Source organism: Eurosta solidaginis, chromosome 1 (assembly GCF_040869045.1).
Source record: "Eurosta solidaginis isolate ZX-2024a chromosome 1, ASM4086904v1, whole genome shotgun sequence".
NCBI classification, from domain to species: Eukaryota; Metazoa; Arthropoda; class Insecta; order Diptera; family Tephritidae; genus Eurosta; species Eurosta solidaginis.
Genome location: NC_090319.1, coordinates 291,413,306 through 291,433,450, shown reverse-complemented (window position 1 = coordinate 291,433,450; position 20,145 = coordinate 291,413,306). Strand labels below are relative to the sequence as shown.

Below are 20,145 nucleotides of genomic sequence, written 5' to 3'. Positions count from 1 at the left end.
CCTTCTAGAACTCTTATAGCTCATGCTTGGTTACCGGCTATATACGTTTATATTTATAGTTTATAGCTATATGTGTGTGTATGTGTGAGTAACTATTTCGGCTGGTGACTACATGTGTGTGTGGGAGATGTCCCTTCGTCGCGTTTTACATAAGTGTTACTAGCTTTAATGTGGACATGTATATAAGAGTGGCTGCTTCATGTTTTTGTTGTTGCATTATTATTTACTAACAGCATATTGATGTCGATATTCTACACTATTTTGCTGGTACACTCCCACTTTTGCTTGTAAGAGTTTACGGTAAATAGCTTTAAAGCTCATGCTAATATACTACGCTACTATGCTTTCACGCTATTACACTGTTACGCCTTTACCATTCTTCAATCTCACGTCATTACGCATTTAACATTTCTGTAATCTACTACGTTTTCATGCTCATATGCGTTTACGCTCATGTGCGCGGAAATTATACGCGGCCTTATTTACGCTAAAATACTCTTGTGCTCGTAATATTTTATTTTGTTTTCAGCTTATTCGCTTGTGAGCTTCTGCAACTTCATGTACAAATGCCTTTAAGCTTTTGCTTATAATCTAACTTGATTATGCCATGACATCGCTGATATGCTCCTGTGGTTCTACGCACATGCTTACGCGCATATGACAATAAGCCAATACGCTTTTACGCTATAACACCTTAATCATTTTATGATATTACGGTGACACTCCTTTACTCGTCAGTTCGCTTTTGCGCTATCACGCTTATACGCGCCAGCATATACGCTGATGCGCTTAACTTTAATATTAAACTTATGTTTATGTTTTTTTGATCCAAAATATCATTTCAGTAAGATTAAGGGCTGAACTGAGTATCTCGGCTTCCAGTTCGAAAACGCCTTATCTCAGAATTTGGTTGAAGAATGTGCTGTCTCAAAGCATTTGAGCTCAGAGAGTACTTTTTCGAGCAAAGTTTGAAATAAGGCGTTGTTCAAAGGTTTTCTGAAATAAGGCGTTTTCGAAGCTGCAGCTGAGTTGAACTAATTTTATTGATTATGATATTGATAGTTTTGGTAAGGTCTACCTTTTTTGAGAAATTTTACGAACCAGACGCTACCGGGTACTTAGATAAGTTTCAAATACCTCCAGCGGGTTAGGGGGTTAGAATATACCCGCGGTAGGGGCTGTGTAGCGCAACCCTTTCAAGGTGTTGCCAGCGCAAAATATAGCTTCTCCAACGCAATTGTCAACCTCACCTATCCGTGGCCCTGTTTCATTAACAGCCGAGGCTTTGCCGACCCAGAACTCTTAATGGATCTAGGGTGTGGGAGGGCGTTATAGCCTAGAAGTTCCCGAAATGGTCGGTTTTGGTACCGGAACGTACCGGATCTGCATCCGGCAAAGGACCGTCAACATCGATAACACTCCCCATTGCCTTCGTGTAATATCCTTATCGCTACAACAATGAAAGCAACAACATAAGTTTCAAATCTATGCTCCTTCCAGTTTACACAATTTTTTATTAAAAATTTCAATTTAAACACTTCAAGAATGATTAACTTTAACTTAGAGTATATTGAAATAAGCACGTTGTTTTATTATAAACAAAAGAATTACACGCAAATCCAACTGTATCTACCACTTGAAAGAACCGGTGCGTATACGTAACATTTTGTTTTATGTATTTGGTGTACACAAAGGAGCGTTACATACTTACAAATATACAATTGAAGCTTAGTCTTTTAGAAATTAAATAAATTTTCAAAATTTACCTGCTAGAAAGCAAAAAAAAAAACAACAATTGCAAATTCTCTGAGCAAATGGAAGGACTATGTATGCAAGTTGAAGTGTTGAGAGATTTTGAACGTGCATTGTTGCTTGTTATTCTTATTTACATGTTTATTTTTTATGTTCATACATTTTCCTTTTTTATCTGGTCTTACACACATTTGCATATACATAAACGGGAAATCTTATCTGAATAATATTTATTTACACGGGCGCATATTTATATGTGTATATGTGTACATATCATATTTGTTATGTGTACTTATGAGTTTATTTTCTTTTCTATTTGCGGTGTTGTTCGCATGAAAAATTGTTTGCACAAAAATATACCAACGTAACGACAACAAAGAACAGCCACACAATAACAAAATTAATAAAATGCAAACAATAACCAGAAATTCAAAGCAAATGTTTTCACTGCATTAAAAAAACACTCAAAAATAAATCATAAAAACGAGGAAAATAGCTAAAGTAAGAAAAAATCATATATGTTATTTTGTCATAGAAAACCTTCCCTAAATCTCGAGTAACAATTTTTTCAAAAACTAAACCAATTTTTTTCTTGATTATTGGAATGATTTTCTTAAAATTGGGGAAAATCATATACTTTTTTTTTTTTTTTTAATTAAATCGTGTAACTTTCACGCCCGTGGATTTCTAGTCGAGGTACTCAACTTTGCATTCAAGCGCTCTTATTCACTGACCCAACTCGTACATGTAAATATTGTTAGAAATATTCTATAAAAGATTCTTGATAAAAATAATTGAGGAAGAACGTTTTTTTTTTTTTAAGAAATGTTTGGCCTATTTATGGAATGTGTTATTTTCTGAGTGCAGCCGAAATGTTCTGAGGTTAGCTTAGGTTGAACTGGCTGGAAAGTGAGGACCTAACATAGACTGAATGAGTTCGTAGTGTTATCAGAAGTTTGTTGAACATCAGGACCTATATTATAAAATAACCCCATTATCTTTACAAATACTATGCACTTTTTTAGACCCATACCACTTGCTGTTTTTAGATGTGTTAGCTGTGTCAACATATATAGCTGGAGTCTAAGCTTTGCAAGCGCACGCAACAAGAACAAAATGTGCTCTATCGTTTCCTGCTCTAACACTCAATTTCTTCGTCTTCTATCACTAAAAAGGCCGTGTTTGAAAGCATGTTACGTCAGGAGGAGGTACAAAGTCCGAATACCCATCACGACCCTGCAGTATCCTCTTTTCAGTGATTAGGATAACATTTTTAATATGAGGTTGTAAGACGTGCACATGATCTTCGACATTTTTCAGCCCCGCTTTAGGTTCCACGTCTTTTCTGCTTGGTTGAATGTTTGTACAGCTCGCCTTCTTTAAACCTCGCCCAAGCTGATTAGAATATTTACGGTACAAGCTTCGAGGAATGCGCGCTGCTCAGAAAGCTCATCAGCATTTACTTATCCATCTATTCCCATGTGCCCCGGAATCCAATGGGGATATATATTTCAGACTATTCTGTTTGATTCCATGGATTGCTTACACTCTAACGCTTACACTCTAACTTTTAGATGTTGTGCCATGAGAGATTATAACCTTAATTGCTGCTTGGCTGTCAATGTACATATTAGCGCGGCTGCAGTTTAAGCTAATTGCCTTCAGTGTTAATACTGTTTTAGTAATAGCTTCTTCTTCCACCTGAAACACACTACAGTGTTTTGACAGCTTGTAGAACTTTTTTAATTCCGGATTTGCGCGGTATATCTCTTACTCTAATCCTTCTATTACTTTAGAACCATCGATATACACCCGTCATTTGAGCGCCCATGGCGCTAACCTTCCGCCTTTATCGTGGCCCATCGAAGCGCAGGTAGGGAATAAGGCAGCATATTCTTCCAGTTATTTATGACGCTATATTACTATGGCCGTGTGGTCTATGTCCAACTGCTACGAGGCACTAAGTCTCATTGCAGTTGTTAACATCATGATCTTCGCCACAAGGCCTACAGATGGTATGTATTGATAGCCTTTCATTTTTAGAGCTACTTTCTTTTTTGAGTTTCCGTCCAACAAATAAGGAGTCTTAAGTATAAGATGGCCTTTACAATCGTTGTAAATATCCAGTGAGAGAAAAACGGAACCGCAGCATTCTTTCAAATGCATAAGGCTGTCGGGGTCCTCTTTGCTCTCTTCTTCACGTTGAGCTTCCACGATAACTTACTGTCTAGAATGATTCCTAGATATTTGGTAAAAGGTTTCTCCTGTAGGGTCACACGTCCTAAAAAATATTCTAAAATTTGCCAAGTTTCGAAATAGCGTTCCCTGCTTTAGTTTCGTTAATTAAAGAAAAAATTCCAACAAGTTTTCGAAAGAGTTCGAAAAATCCAAAAATATAACGAAAATTGCGAATTTTTTATTTTAAAAAATTGATAACTCAGAAAAATTCTAAAACAAAGAAATTTTCGTAAAATCTTCTTGAATTTTCGAAAACATTTTTAAGGTTGATTAACGAAAGTTGTTTTAATTTTCGAAAATAAAAAAAGAATAATTTAACTCACGAAATGACTTAAACTTTTCAAATTTTTACTATCGTGTCCACGGCCGGGTGTTTTTATACCATTTATTCTACAACGGTAACTATTTATTAATAAATATAAACATCTTTTCTCATTTAGGGCATTCCGGTCACACAAAACGTCTCATGGGGTATTATTATTTCCACACGTTCACTGGTTTTGCAGCGTGTGGCACGCATTCATGCTGGCTTCTATGCTTGTGCGGCGGCCAACGATCGTGGCGAAACACAAAGTTCGTTGGTGAATTTGCGAATACGTTGTAAGTATTTTTATACTACTAAATATGTTTAAATGACAATAGTATGTACATGAGTATAAATGCATATCAACTTCATTTTTCTGTCAATATAAAAAAGTGTTTTATGCATTGTTTACATGCACAAGCTGTCAGCTAAAATGATTTCAAAATGGAAATAGCGTTTAAATAGTTTTGCTGGTGTGCACACGAACATATCTACAGTAGCGAACAGCAAAAAAAAAACATGGGTAATTAAAACATGGGAACTTTATTGGAAATTACATATTTTTTGAGTATTCAGTGTTATAGCATTTACCTTAACACCAGAATGAATGTACGTGAACCCGATTTCAAACTTCAGCACCTGCTGTAAATCAAAAATAAAATTTCACATCAAGTTCTGTTAAACGAGCCAAAAAATATTCCACACAATTTGAAATAAAAACATTGAGTATATATCGTCGGTCCCATGAAAAACTAACACGTTTTACTTATTCACGTGAAAACCTACCGCTTTCCAGCTTCTCGCGTCGAGGGCTAACATATTTCAGCTTCGTGCGTGGAAGACTTTTACGTTTCAGCTGTCCGCGTTTTAAACAATTTTGTTTAGCTTGATTTGACAGGCTGGCCGGCTGGCTGGCTGGCCGGCACGAATTTGTAATTGATATTCAAGTAACTTCCCAACAAGCTACAAGCTTGAAACTTGGAATATATTTCAGAACACGATTACAATGAAATAATAAAAAAAAACTCCGATAGGTGGCGCATGGATCAAAATATTCCAAGAAATCGTATTTGTAGTCCGATTTCGTTCATATTTGGAAAACATAATAAATACGAGAATAGAAAGCGACCTGGGAAAAAACTCGCCGCTAGGTGGCGCAAGGATCGAGATATTCAAAAAAATCATATATGTGGTCCGGTTTGGCTCATATTTGGAAGTCGCCGCTAGGTGGCGCAAGGATCGAGAAATTCAAAAAATTTGTGGTCCGATTTGGTCCATATTTGGAACACATAATACATACATGAATAGAAAGCGACCTATGATTTCCGATTTGACTCATATTTGGAACAAATATTACATAGAGTCCGGTAGAGGTAGAGGTGACATTAAAATAATTTGGAGTTCGAGGAAGGACAATCATACGTGGCTCAGATTCGAGTAAAGTCTTTGGAAGGATTATGTATTGAGGACTTAGATTGTAACAAATTGTCAGGAAAGAGTCTTTGTGATAATGAGTCACTAAATGAACTAAATAGAATGAGAAATAATAGGCAATTAAATAAAGACTAAAAACTTGACAAAAAAAAATACTTAAAAGAAAAAAATGTTTTACTTATTAATTTGGGAAAAATTTAAACAACGTGACATCAGGACGGAAGGCGACAGCTGTTTCGATTATACCTTGTAAATCTCTTCATAGCCTTTTCTCCCGGGAGTGCGAGTCGAACCCGCACTCCTACGATAGTTGAAATGGTTACAAACGCATTCAGCTACGTCATGCCTCAGTTGTTGTAAAGTTTTTCCCAATTGCCTTCTTCTGCATATTTTAATCTTTTACAAATTGCATAATTCGTATGCAATTATGTGTTAAAGCTATGCTTGGTACGGCGGTTTTTCAAAGAAACTTTGGTTTTGTTGCTGTTTTTGTTCTATTTATAGAACTACAGCGAATTAACCAATTTTGTGTGTTTGTATAATTTAATCGGGGATTGCCCGTATTACTTTTTTTATATGTATGAACACATTTATTTGAAGCAATTTTTAATTTTTTTATAATTTACTTATTAATAAGATGTCACGTTGTTTAAATTTTTCCCAAATTAATATCATGTAAGTATTATTTTCAATAAAACCGTTTAACTTAAACATTTTTTTTAAGATTTTATATACTAACACGTTTCAGCTTCTCACGTAAAAGACTAACACATTTCGGCTTCTCAATCAGTAGTCTTCCATGACAACTGAAACGTGCTAGTCTTCAATGGGACCGACAATATGTACTAAATAGCGTACAAAAGGAAAAGCAATAAAAAAAGTAATAAAGGCATTCAAATAACTGAATAAATAGAGGCATCCGCCTTAACTACATTGTGAATGTAAGGGACCTCGAGCTCAAAGATCAGGAAAGGAAATTGATAAAAAAGTGAAATTCAGAAAAATGTCCTTTGCAAATTTTGTAATTTTTATACACAAAATGTACTTTGATTGGATAGCGGCAGTACTTAATTTAAAATTACCAGCAACAAAAAAAAAAATATTTTGATCTACACATGACCACCCGTCCACTCGCTAACACGGTAACTTTAATAAAAATTGATATATCTTTACGAAACTTGGTACAATGCGGCTTCCCTGGGAGAAGAATTGATTTGTATTGAATATGGATGGAATTACGAAAGAAGCAAAAATGCGATAATTCATTACCAAATACAGATAAGCCAATAAAACTTCATAGGTAATTCAGCTTTTTAAGAAAAAAATGAAATTTGGAAAAGTATTGGAAAATGGGCGTGTCACTGCCTACATTTAAAAGAAGAAACTTTGAAATTCTTCTAAGCCATAAGTCCTAAGTTGGTAAAGATGTCATCGTGAAATTTAGCAGAGAAATTGTTGTTACTATCATACATTCACTTTATAAAAACTAACTAAAATCGGCGACCACGCCCACTTTAATTAAAACCGATAATTAAATTTCGAAAGGTGGGAAAATGCGACAATTCATTAACAAAACCAATAATTTAATGAAACTTGATACGTGGGTTGACTTTGTGACGGAAAATAGAAATTTTAGAAAAATTTTGAGAAATGTCCGTGTCACCGCCCACATACAGAATTAGAAAATTTTAGAGTTTTGCAAACTCCTTAATTAAAAACTATTGAAGATATTGTGTTGAAATTTGTATTTTATATGAAAATTAAATTTTCTATCGAAGTCTAGTGGTTACAAAAAATTTTAATAAATATATTTAAAATTTATATGTCTAAATATAACTAAATTTTACATATATATCACGTCAGGTATGATATTATGAAGCAAAGTACGAAAAAAAAATTATATTGGCGTGGCACCGCCCTTTTCTAGTTTAACACTCTATAATATTATAACGGATTTAGTGCAAATCCTCTTATTCGCAACCTTCTTCTAACGTTCGTAGTGCTAAATTGTTGAATAAATAACTCCAATATTTAATAATGCAAAATGGCCTTTATTAAACAATAACACTGATACTTCGCAAACAATTGGTTGCTTAAATGAAACTGATTGCAGCGCCTCTATTGTGGCTGCCTTTTACACTCTGTGATTTCCTCGTTGCATCTTCTAGGCACTTCCAGAGTTTACCTAGTTACTGCTATAAAATTAAAGCTACAGATGCACGTGTATAGCTTCACCTATGCGCGTGTATTTATGAGCGACACTTCCACAATTATATTTGCAACCTTTTGGGAGCATCTCAGATAAGATATCTGCATGTGTTTGGCCGTCTCTTCTCCGCTGCATGTACGTACATATATGTAGACATAACGATTGATCTATTAATGTGCATACAAATCACTGCTTAGCATCGCCTTAGAGATGATAATATTCCTTAGTGTTGCTAATATTTGTCACAATATGTTTCGTACCATAAATCGTACGAAATTTAACAATTCTAACGAAATTTGGCATCAGGATTCTTCTTAAACACAAAACAAAATTGATATTTAATTAAATTGTGGAAAATGGGCGTGACACCACCCACATTGAGGAGAAGAAAATATTAGGGCTTTGCAAGCCATTAAACAGGAGCCGTTAATATCACTTTGGAATTATGGCTCTTAGTATTATGTTAAGATCTGAGGAAGGTTCGTTAGCGACCACACCAATTTTTTTTTTTAAAGTTACTTAAAGTTGTGCCGATAATAATCGACAGTATATGTATGACACTCAACTTTATTGCCAATGTAGATATGTTAGGGCAAGGTACAAAAATTTAAAAGAAACTGTTATTTTCTTGGTTGACTCTTTCAAGCTCTTCACCAAACTTTCAAAGTCGAACCAAAGAGCAGAAAATTTTAAAAAGGTTTGGTAAGAACATTTTTACTATGTTCGCATCTGTTTTGTAGCTTCTTGCGGTAGCCAATATTTGCATGTGTATAAGTATTTCAGATTTCATATCACTTAATATTTGTGACATTCTATATGTTCTAATTTCTAAATGTATCCTTCATATATATTAATATAAAATCAAAAAATTAAAAAGGAGTACGACGCAAATTCGAAGAGAAGCTCGGCCTAAAATCCGTTCTGAGGTTATCGCTCCTTATATTTAATTTATTTATATATATTAGAGTACACATTGGATATCTAATGTTCGGCATCGCCTGAGCTTAGTCTTCCTTTCTTGTTGAGTAAAAGTTTGTATGTATGTTGAGTTGAATAAATGCGGGAACATTAAAATCACTAAACCACAATAACGTAGCCTTACATTTTCGAGAGTTTGGCGGTAAGAAGGATAAGCGTAGGGCCACATTATGTATGACGCTGTTACACTTTGCGTCGCAGTCACTGACTCACATTCACCACTACACAATAATATAGATTTCACAAAGGCACTCAGGTTTACTCTCACTGTCTGAAGTGAACGCATGCTCTTATATGATACGAATTTTGGTTCACACTAGAAAAAAAGAGTCGTCGCGCAATACATAATTCGCCCCTTATTTGATTTAGCTGAGTCATCTAGACTTTATTAAACTATTGTCGAAAATACAATTGTTTAAAAATTCGTCTTGTCAGAGGTTCATCGTGATATATCCCTCAAGGAGATAGCTGGAATCGTGAAACTTTGTAAAATTTACAAGGGCCGAAACTGTTATTCATTTTATAATATAATTTCTTGCAAAACTATTAATTCTGGACTTTTAATATATTTGGATCAAGATAAAAATTATTTTCGAATTTTTATTTTTTGAGTCCGATAGAACTAGTTAGTCTCGTACTTTTAAAAATAAGAGTCCAGAAATAAAAGTTAAATCCGGACTTTTATTTTTTAAGGCCAAAATAAGAGTCCCTCTTGATAACAAAGAAACGGCTGATCCGAAACACACAATTTTTTTAGTTCGGATAAGCCGTTTCTTTGTTATCAAACCGAACTTTTATTTTGGCCTTAAAAAATAAATATCCGGATTTAACTTTTATTTCCGGACTTTTATTTTTAAAAGTCCGAGTTTAACTAGTTCTATCGGACTAAGAAAATAAAAATGCAGATTTTACTTTTATATGTGGACTTTTATGGAAAAAGTTCGAAAAATAAACGGGATGCATGATTCGACATGATATTGCTATAGGGATACCTGGGAACTCAAACATTTTCACCTAGGACAATTTTTTGACCAGGCCTTTTCGACTCCGAAAAAAAAATAATTATTTTCCGTCGCTGAAAATTTATTTATTTAAGATTTATGGAAAATATCGTTTTTATCTGTTGTTTCTTTAATATATCGTCCATACAACTGATTGTGCAAAAAGGAGGAGTTTTGGAAATTTTATTACTTTTTTTAGTCCATTCCTAAAACTATGGATGAGTGTTGGAAAAATTTGTATGGGATGAGTTTACAGATTTTGAATGCTTTTAGAAAAACTTTTGTAAGGTGTTTGGCTTTCCCGTCCTTGAACCTGGTACCTTAGCTATGGTAGGCTAGCCCACTTTCTCTATACCACGCAGCTTCCATATATGCACGTACACATATGTAGATAGTTGTTATAAAAGTGTCTATTTTGAATTATTATAATCCAGGTGCTGGTGCAAAACAAGCAGATGTGGCCACAACGTGTCACTGCATCAGCGAAATAAAGCGAATGAAATTAAGGGGTTAAGGTCAAACAAATTTGTGATTTCCCCACCAAGTTTACAAAAATGTGGCTAAATATTATATTACAGATAGTTTAGATGTAAATATATGAAATGAACGAACAATTTAAAAGCACCAAATTGAAATATTAATTTTTTTATTATTTTGTTTTATTGTAAAATTAATAGTTAAAATTCAAATTAATATTTGTATATATGGTTTATCTATGTTTTTATTGACGCCAAAACGTTAAAATGGTTTTCGGTAGAAATTATGTACATTTGCATATGCAAAAAACATTTATTTACATGTATAGGTGCGCATAATTGTTATGACCATATGTGTGAAAATTATAAATATATGTGGTCAGTAGGAAAGTCATTTCATTGATTGTCGCATTTGTGTATCTAAAATACTAGTTCATACGTTTCCTGAGAACACTTACAAGAGATCTGTGCTATCCGCACGTTATGGAAAAATTCAAAACTAAAAATGAAAGAAGTCCTCGTAGCAGCCTAGAATATTATAATGAAAGGAAGTATGTAAGTTTGGGCAAAATCGAAAATTATATACCCAGTGTGTGGTCTCGTAAATATTTTGGCGAGTATTAGCAGTTTCGGTACATCACTATGACGCCAGTATTTAATGCTAGAAAACAACAACAGAAAGGCCATACAAATAGCAACAAAGAGCGCATATTACCCAGACATATACACTCATATGCATAGAAGGCAACCGTGAACATGAGACGCTGAGGTATGAGAGAAATGAATAAGCAACTAAGCTAACTAATATGGGAGAAAAAGGCGAGCGAGACAGTTGAGAGCAATAAAGTAGCGCAAGCTATGGAACAAGCAGTCAGATTAATTTTAAGTCATTGAAGTGTGCTATGCCTACCACACCGAAGATAATGGTTTTACGCGCCGGACAAAGCAACATCAAAAAATTTTAGAAAGAAGACCGGGTAGCCCCTCGGCAGTGTTTGGCAAGCACTTCAAGTGCATTTCTGCCATGAAAAGCTCTCAGTGAAAACTCATCTACCGTGCAGATGCCGTTCGAGGTCGGCATAAAACAAGTAGATCCCATCCCGCCAATTTGTAGGAAAAATTAAAAGAAGTACGACGAAAATGGGAAGAGATGCTCGGCAATAAATCTCTTTGGAGGTTATAGCGCCTTTCTTTTATTTTTTATGTATGTGAAGTACGCGAATACATTAAATTTTGAAGAACTCCTACTATAGAAGAGTCATTATTCAAAAGCATATTATACATAGAACATTCGCATTTATTTATTCGACAGTTCAGTAAATCGAACTATTAGAGAAGGTGCAGAGTTTTCGAGAATTTTTTCGAAAAGGAAAAGAAATGCCATGTCATGAAAGCTAGAACACACTACCTCTAGATATACAAATATCGTCTTACAGCTATAAGATAGTTATGATCTCAAAAATATTATTTTATCATAATCTCGTTTTGTGCGACTTTGATAATAAAAGTGGTGTAAAGAGTTTAATTAATAGAAGCATACCTGAACAAATTACTAGTTTATTTTTTTTTTAATTTTCTACATGAAGTTAAGTGGCATTAATATGTAAATTAGCAAGTTTGTGATGATTTAAACTTTAAGCAAATTTCTTAAAAAAGTAGAAATGATCTTAATATAATACTAAGAACCATAATTCTGCAAAAATTTAAAAGTGATACCAACAGCGTTTTATTTAGAGTTTGAAAAACTTTCCAAACGGTTCCAAAAATTTACTAAATTTCTATTATGCTTTTTGTTTAAAAACAATCTTGATACCAAATTTTAGTAGGATTGGTCGATTTATGGTACTGTTAGTAAATAGAGTGGTTACCACGCCTCTTCTCAAAATATTTATTTTCGTACTTTGCTACACCATCTCATTATTGACGCCAAATAGCGGTTTAACTTGGTTATATAGCGCAAAGTTCTTAAGTTCTTTTCAAAAATTAGACTTTGACATAAAAATAAAAAATTCGAAGTTATCGTGGTCGAAAAGCGGCTTGGCAAATTTACACAAAGTGTCAATTTAGTCACAAAACAGCCAACATTTTCAATGGGGTTTGATTAACGGCTAGCAAAACTTAACAGTTGTATCCTTCTGTTGTTGTTGTTGTAGCGATAAGGACACTACCTAAAGGCCTTGGGAAGTGTTATCGATGTTGATGGGCCTTTGCCAGATGCAGATTCGGTACGTTCCGGTAACAAGCACCATAAAGGTACTAGCCCGACCATCTCGGCAAGGATTTAGTATGATCATATGAGACGTTCTAGGCCATTCCGCACTCCCACCCCTAGATCCATCCGGCGCTTATCTTCAATTTTCTGTTTTTCGTCATGAGGTTAAGCAACCGGAATCCCGATATATTAAGAACTTGACAAGAAAATATGCTGGCAACATAATATCACGCCCAAGGGAAATCCCAAACACACAATCCACGACAATCCGGACAACACACACCCCACACGAATTTACTAAAATTTTGATATTACATATTACGCATAAGCAGAAACACTGTCGATCGCGTAACTGGCAACACCAGTGAATATGATAAGGTTTGTTGTGTAGAGATGTCTAATATAGTAGACCAATACCGAAGATGTACATATGCTGCTTACGACATCATGCTTGTGATTTTGTAATTAAAATATTATCGTGATTTCTGTCGGCATTCAAGGTTGGGATTTGTTTGTATCGAGACTTTAAATTGTCGGGATTTGCTTCTGTCAGGTCGGGGTTGGTCGTGTGAGGATTATGAACTGTCAGGATTTGATCGTGCTGGGATTATGTGTTTTGTCTTTCGGGATTTTGCAAGTCGGAATTGTGTTCTATACCTAAGTATGATAATTCTAATGCTGAAACTCCTTTATCCTACAGGGTATTCAAAAATAGCTGTCAATTACGAGTTTACACAATACAAATTTTATTTAAAAATGCTAAATTATCTATTTATTGCATAATTAGTGGTAGAATATATTTCAATTAAAAAAAAATATAATTAAAAAAGTAGGTTATAGGAAATTCAATAAACTCTTTCGTTGCGGAACAAAAGTTAAATAATTAATTAAATAAGGTGATTGTGTGATAATTTTTCTCGCCAAACAAAGTGTTAATTACACATGCCAGTGAAATTAGTTTATCCACTAAATATTGAATGCTTTTTCAATGATTTCCTATTCAAATTTGTGTTTCAACAGGAAACAAAGTAGGTTAGCTAGGTTAGCTTATTTAATAGTGGCCACCACGGATTTACACATTGGCCAATGTCAAAATGGCCGTTGTGATACCACACTTCTCCTATTTGAACCATAGCGGAACCTGATAAAAGCTACCACGAACATGATATTGTCCTCCACGGTCAGGTGTAGATTATCCAGAGAGAGCTCCAAGGTAGCACTATCTCGCTCTGCTCAACGCCTGACAGTTGCACAAGAAGTAATCCACCGTTTCTTTCTGTTCTTCATCTTAAGAACTTTTACCAAACCGTCAGTAGAGCACTTCCACATACCTACATATAAGTATGTGCCTAGTAAGTACTCCTACAAGTGTGCTTATCCAACCTCTACTTTGGGTGTAAATGTGGCTGGATCTCCTAAGCTCCCATATTGGCCAGGTTTTGCTAAATGTCGAAACACGTGTTGTAGTAGCCATAGTATCGTTTGTAGCCATCTGTAGTTGACATTAAATGTACTTTTAAAGCATAAACTTGCATATGAAAATGGGTAAGCATTACTAATTTTTGTCAGGAAGAATTTGCTTTGTTGTGCTCGTCTGCGAGAGTGTTAGTTTAGAGTTGAAAGAGTAAGAGTTAAGGAATTGCTCAGCCGCTGTTATGTTTCTTATCCAAACCACGGCTTCCATGATAGCCGAAACTTCTGCACGAGGGGTACTTCAATGATTAGGAAATTTAAAAAAGAGTTGGAGGAAAAAGGTGGAAAAAGAGTTAGAGGGCTCAGCCCATTGAACAGATCCGTCCTCCCAACCTGCCGTTTAACTTATAACTATCGGTGTAAATGGAAACACAAAGTCATTGGCGCTTAACCGTTTAAATGATCATTTACCGAGAGAGGAATTAGATTTTCAGTTGCTTAACTAGTTCAAATTATCATTTATTGGCAAGAGTAATTCTTCGCTTGGATTTCAAAGCTAATGTTATTCTTTGTGTTAACATTGGTACTCAAATAAACAAAGCCTTTATTACTTCGATGTTATGGCTACCAAAAGTGAAGCGGTTGTCAAGACGTGGAGTGCTGATTCTTTGCTCGATGACAGCAGGTTCTTCGTTTTGTCCTCATTCACCATCAAATCCACCTTTTTCGATTCTTTTTCCAGCTTGCAGTGAGCAGTATTAACGGCGCGGATGTTCGGGCTGATGATTATAATTTCATCAACGTCAGTAATTGTACGATTTTATGGAATACTATTCCATAGCGGTTAAGTCCTGCAGCTAGTATATGTTTCATCAGCACCAAATCAAAGAAATCGCACGAAAGTGGTCACCCTGTCTGAAACCTCGTTTGGTTTCAATTAGCTTGGATGGGTCCTTCCCAATTTTGACTGTGATGATGGTATTCCTCAAACATCATTTTGCATAGCCATATAAGTTTTGCAGGGAAAGTAAGTTCAGAAATAGCGGCATAAATGCAGCTTCTTTTCGTGCTGTCGTATACGTCTTTAAAACAGACGAAGAACTGATGTGCGTAAATTCTTTTTTCGCGGTGTTTTCCAAGGATGGGCGCATAGCTAAAATCTGGTCTATGATAAACGCTGGTAGACGCCTTCTTTAGTCACATACTTTTAAATTGGGCTAAGTCAGGGTAAGCAGATCAAGGAAGTGCGATTGGGAGGCGGAAGCAATCGAGCACGTTTTGTGCTTGCTCTCTGCGCTCACAAGATAAGACTCCAGCTATCAGGAGTGGTACAACTATCAGATCTAGTTGCAGGAAGAAGCATAACTCCTAGAAAGCTTCAAGTATTTTCCTGGTGCCTAATTAGGGATTATCTTTTTGGTTGTCAAAAAAATTCTGTTAACCCCATGGACACCTTCAGTATATGTGAGGTCTTTATTAGCCAGCCAGTTAAACCTTACCTCCCTGAATACTTTCAAGTATGCAGTTTTGTAGTTCACTTAAATTTAGGCCAAAAAAATATACGTAAAAGGTCTCTCGAAACTCGCAACTTTTTAGACAATTTTATTTAATTTTTTTTAGAAGGATGTTTGAGGTGTCTTCCATACAAAGTGTAAAGAAATGTTTTATAAAATATAATGGCATTTTCTTTTCTGAAAGTAAAGCCACTTTGTTGGTTTTTCACACCTCTTTGGCAAGTTTGTGCAATTCATTCACAAAATGTTTTCCACTTAATAAGAAAAAAAGCACCATTACCAAGTGCAGCCATTTAGCAAAGCTCTTGGTGCCCTAATTTAAAGTTAGAGTATAGGAGTGCAACATGAGGATAACGCTTTTTCCAGAAAAGAAAACGCCATAAGAAAATCTGAGACTACCTGTGAGTTTTGAGAGAATTTAAACCTTTACTTTCTTAGTTAATTTTTTAACTCACAAGCTCACTTTCTGAACGGAAAATTATTTATTTAATTAAAAAACAATTGTCAAAAATGTATATGTTTAACCCCTCGTATCTTGTTAACTCTGAGTTAAAAGGAAACTTGCCGTTTTGCAGGTGGGCCTTAGAACTCTAAATTTTCATAAAATTTTGTTCGCTGTAGTATATTTACAATGACCATAATTTATGTGCATGGCCTGTGGTTATAAGTAACGCACATATTGGAGTATGCCAGGGCGTATGAGTAACTTTTAAATTGTTACTTATAAGCACGGTTACCACACCATCTTCTCATTTGGACCAAAATTCATCGAAAAAAGGGACCAAATCTCAAAAAAATGGACAAAAAAATTTTTTTCTTTAATTGGTCTACAAAATATTATATTATTATTTTTAATGTTACAAAAATTTAATTTTTTACTCTTCCCTTTACAAATACACCTTCACGCTTCAATTTTCCCATCTATGGCCTAGATTCAGTAGTTGCGAGTTTTGAAACGTACACTTTTCTTTGGATATAATTTATTTAGAGAAAATTTTACATTTCAAAACTCACATTTATTGAATTGAAACATCTTAAAAGTTTCAACTGTGTTAGAATGGAATTTTGATCATATTTTACAAGGTGCGAGAAATTAGTTAACAATATTATTATTTAAGTTTCTGTGGTTCTGCTCGCCAACGGGAATATTTTTACCCAACGCGTTAATGGTAGTTCTACGTTGAGCATTTGAAATGATATCGATTTAAAAAAATATTTCTGCCTTACTTCCAATAGAATATTTCTTGGGTCAAAAATTTAAATATTGACATCTCAATCGAGAAGTAACATTTTCATCATTTTCTTTGTAAACGTTTTTAAAATGTCACTTTGTTTTGGCATGTCGAACGTAAATTGAGGGAGTTGCAAGAGCATTTAATATAAAACAAGTTAGTTTCATTCTTTAATTTATTTTTCAATTTAATAATGACTTCATCAGTGGCAAATTCTGTTAAAATTCTCTGAGGTACATATGCATTTGGAACAACTTTTTTTTAAGCTCAAATAGTGACAAAAGTCTATCACGAAAAGTGTTTGATAACTGATCGAAATATCTAGCCACCAAAACATGATTTTCTCTTTACCCCCTTAACAAAAATTGTTTTGCTCTAAGATCCAACACTTTTCTTTATATTGCCTTGCCTTAATTATCTGCTAGAAAAAATGCAATTTTTTTTGTCAAGAAATCCATTCAGGTAAATTGAAAATTATATAAGGGTTAATGAAGGTGTGAAAAACTTTGTGAAATTTTGAAAAAAAAAAAAACAAACAAATTTAACAAAATCTTGGTTACAGCCTAAAAAGACCAAAATTGAAAAAAGGGACCAGCGGGCCAAATGTGGTTGGAAAGGACCATTTTTGGCAACTGTGCTTCCCAGATGTAAATTTCTTATCAAAGCGTTTCATATTATATTTATGTTCTCCAAATTAAATTTTTAATGCAGGTTCAGAATTTGTAATAATATCTTGCTGTTTTGCTCAATTAAAACTGTGTCGGTCTTTTGATATATACATATATAATATTTTCTCGAAAAAGAATATACATTTCCAAACTCAATTATTGTTTTCTTATTTGCGTATGGCATTTTTAATTAACACTACTATATTCAAATTGATCGCATTACTGACGTGATTCTCGTATTATTTTAAAATATTTCGATTGGTGCTTTATGTACAATTTTTTTTTTTTTTACCTTTCACGAACATGAAGTGGTATATTAACTTTGGTCCGATGTTTGTAACATTGAGAAATATAGAAGATAGACTCACCATTAAGTATACCGAATTGATTAGGGCGACGAACTGAGTTGATATAGCCATGTTCGTCTGCCGGTGCGTCCGTCTGTCCGTCCGTTTGTCTGTTTGAACGCAAATTAGTCCCTTAAATTTTGAGATATCTCAATGAAATTTGGCACAAGGATGTATTTTTGTATTATATTAGACATTTGTCGGATCCGGTAGGATCGGAGCACTATAACGTATATCTCCCATATAACCGATCGTTCAGATAAGACGATTTTGGTCATTCCTTCCGCAATTTAGAAAGTATAGACGTGAAACTCGGTGATATATATTCTAATATATCATAGAAGATGTCCTGAAAAATCACTTTGATCGGAGCTATATATAGTTATATCCCATACAACCGATCGTTCAGATAGAAAGAATTTTGGCCATTTCTCCCTTAATATAGAAATTATAAACGTGTAACTCAGTGATATATATTTTAATTTATCATAGAAGGGTTCCTGTAAAAATCATTTCGATCGGAGCTATATATAATATATATCCCATAGAGCCGATCGTTCAGATAGAAAAATTTTTGCGATTTCTCCCTTCGATGAGGGACCCGTAAAACTTGCGGCTTACGCAGACGACGTTGCAATTGTCATAAGTGGAAAGTGCCTTCCAACGATTAGTTCTTTGATCGATCGGGCGCTTCGGGATATTCATACCTGGGCATCTAATGTCGGGTTGAAAGTCAATGCGGAGAAGACGGATATGGTCTTATTTACAAAGAGGTACAAGGTCTCAAATGGGACCAGGCCTAAGTTAGGAGGGTTGACCTTACAGGAGAAACCTTTCACAAAATATCTAGGAATCATCCTAGACAGTAAGCTGTCATGGAAGCTCAACGTGGAGGAGAGGGTCAAGAAGGCCTCAACGGCACTCTATGCATGTAAAAGAATGCTGGGGTGTACGTGGAGCCTATCGCCCTCTCTTTCTCATTGGGTTTTTACAGCGATTGTAAGCCCTATTTTATACTATGGAGTTCTTGTTTGGTGGAAAGCCACACAAAAACAACATACCTCAAAAATTTAGAGGGGTATGCAGACTATCGATGCTTAGCATTACGGGAGCCCTGAAAACAACCCGACGGCTGCACTGTATGCCATTCTGCACATCCCATCTGTAGACATGGTAGCAAAGAACAAAGCGTTAACGACCACAACCAGGCTCGGTACTTCGGGGCAGCTTGAGCGCCGACCGTATGGCCATAGTAGTATAGCGTCATCAATCACAAGACGAACAGACTATATGATTCCCCATCTGCGCTTCGAGGGAGATCTTAAGGCTACAATAGAGGTGGACGGTTGGCGCAAGGGTGCGCAAATGGCGGACGAGGCGATACATGTGTACACCGATGGTTCTAAAGTAGCGGAAGGAGTAGGGTCTGCGGTATACTGCGCTGATCCTACAGGTTGCCGGATTACTGTAGCGTTTTCCAAGCGGAAATATTATCCATCACCTAAGCAGTAGAAACCCTGGAGGGGAATAGCTTAAGCTGCAACCATGTTAACTTTTATATTGACAGTCAAGCAGCAATTAAGGCAATAATCTCGCATAGCACAGCATCTAAATGCATGTTAGCGTGTAAGCAGTCTCTGGAGAGAATCGGGACAGGGAGAAGCATACATCTATTTTGGGTCCCAGAGCATATGGGAATAGATGGGAATGAAAAAGCGGACGAACTTGCTAAAAAGGGCGCATCCCTTTAAGCTTGCTCCGTAGATGTCCCAATTAGATTGGGCGAGAGGTGCACATGATCGACCAAGCGCAAAAGGCGTGGGTTCAAGCGCGGGGCTGTAAATTGTCGAAGATTATGTGTAGGTCTTATAACCTTAGATTAACACAGTTGCTTCTATCATTAAAAAGAGAGGACTGTAGACTCATGACGGGTATTCTGACTGGACACTGCCTTCTGGCGTCACATGCCTTTAAATTAGGCTTGGTCAGTGAGAGCAGATGTAGGAAGTGCGGGTTGGAGGAGAAAACGATCGAGCACGTTCTGTGCTCATGCCCTGCACTTGCCAGACTAAGACTCCAGCTATTAGGAGTGATGCAGCTGTCAGATCTAGAAGCAGCAAGTGGTTTAAGTCCTAGGAAGCTTCTAGTATTTGCCAAGAGAACGGAGTTATTTTATAACATAGGTCCTGGTTTTTGAGAGGGTTTTTCAGTTTGGTCGGTAAAACAAACATCTGGTAACACTACGGACTCAATCAGTCTATATGAGGACCTCATGGACCGGCCAGTTCAACCTACCTACCTACCTACCCATAATTTCCAATATAAAAACGTGAAACTTGGTGATATATATTCTAATATATCATAAAA

The 20,145-nt window shown here is 35.5% G+C and overlaps 1 protein-coding gene across 1 annotated transcript in view; it reads left to right on the top strand.

Annotated features, from left to right (window-relative positions):
• Nucleotides 1–20,145, top strand: part of side-III (sidestep III) — a 733,037-nt gene that overhangs the window by 606,502 nt on the left and 106,390 nt on the right. The window contains exon 11 of the mRNA XM_067767231.1: nt 4,431–4,590. Within this exon, the coding sequence (XP_067623332.1) occupies nt 4,431–4,590 (160 nt within the window). The remainder of the gene's footprint in view (nt 1–4,430; nt 4,591–20,145) is intronic.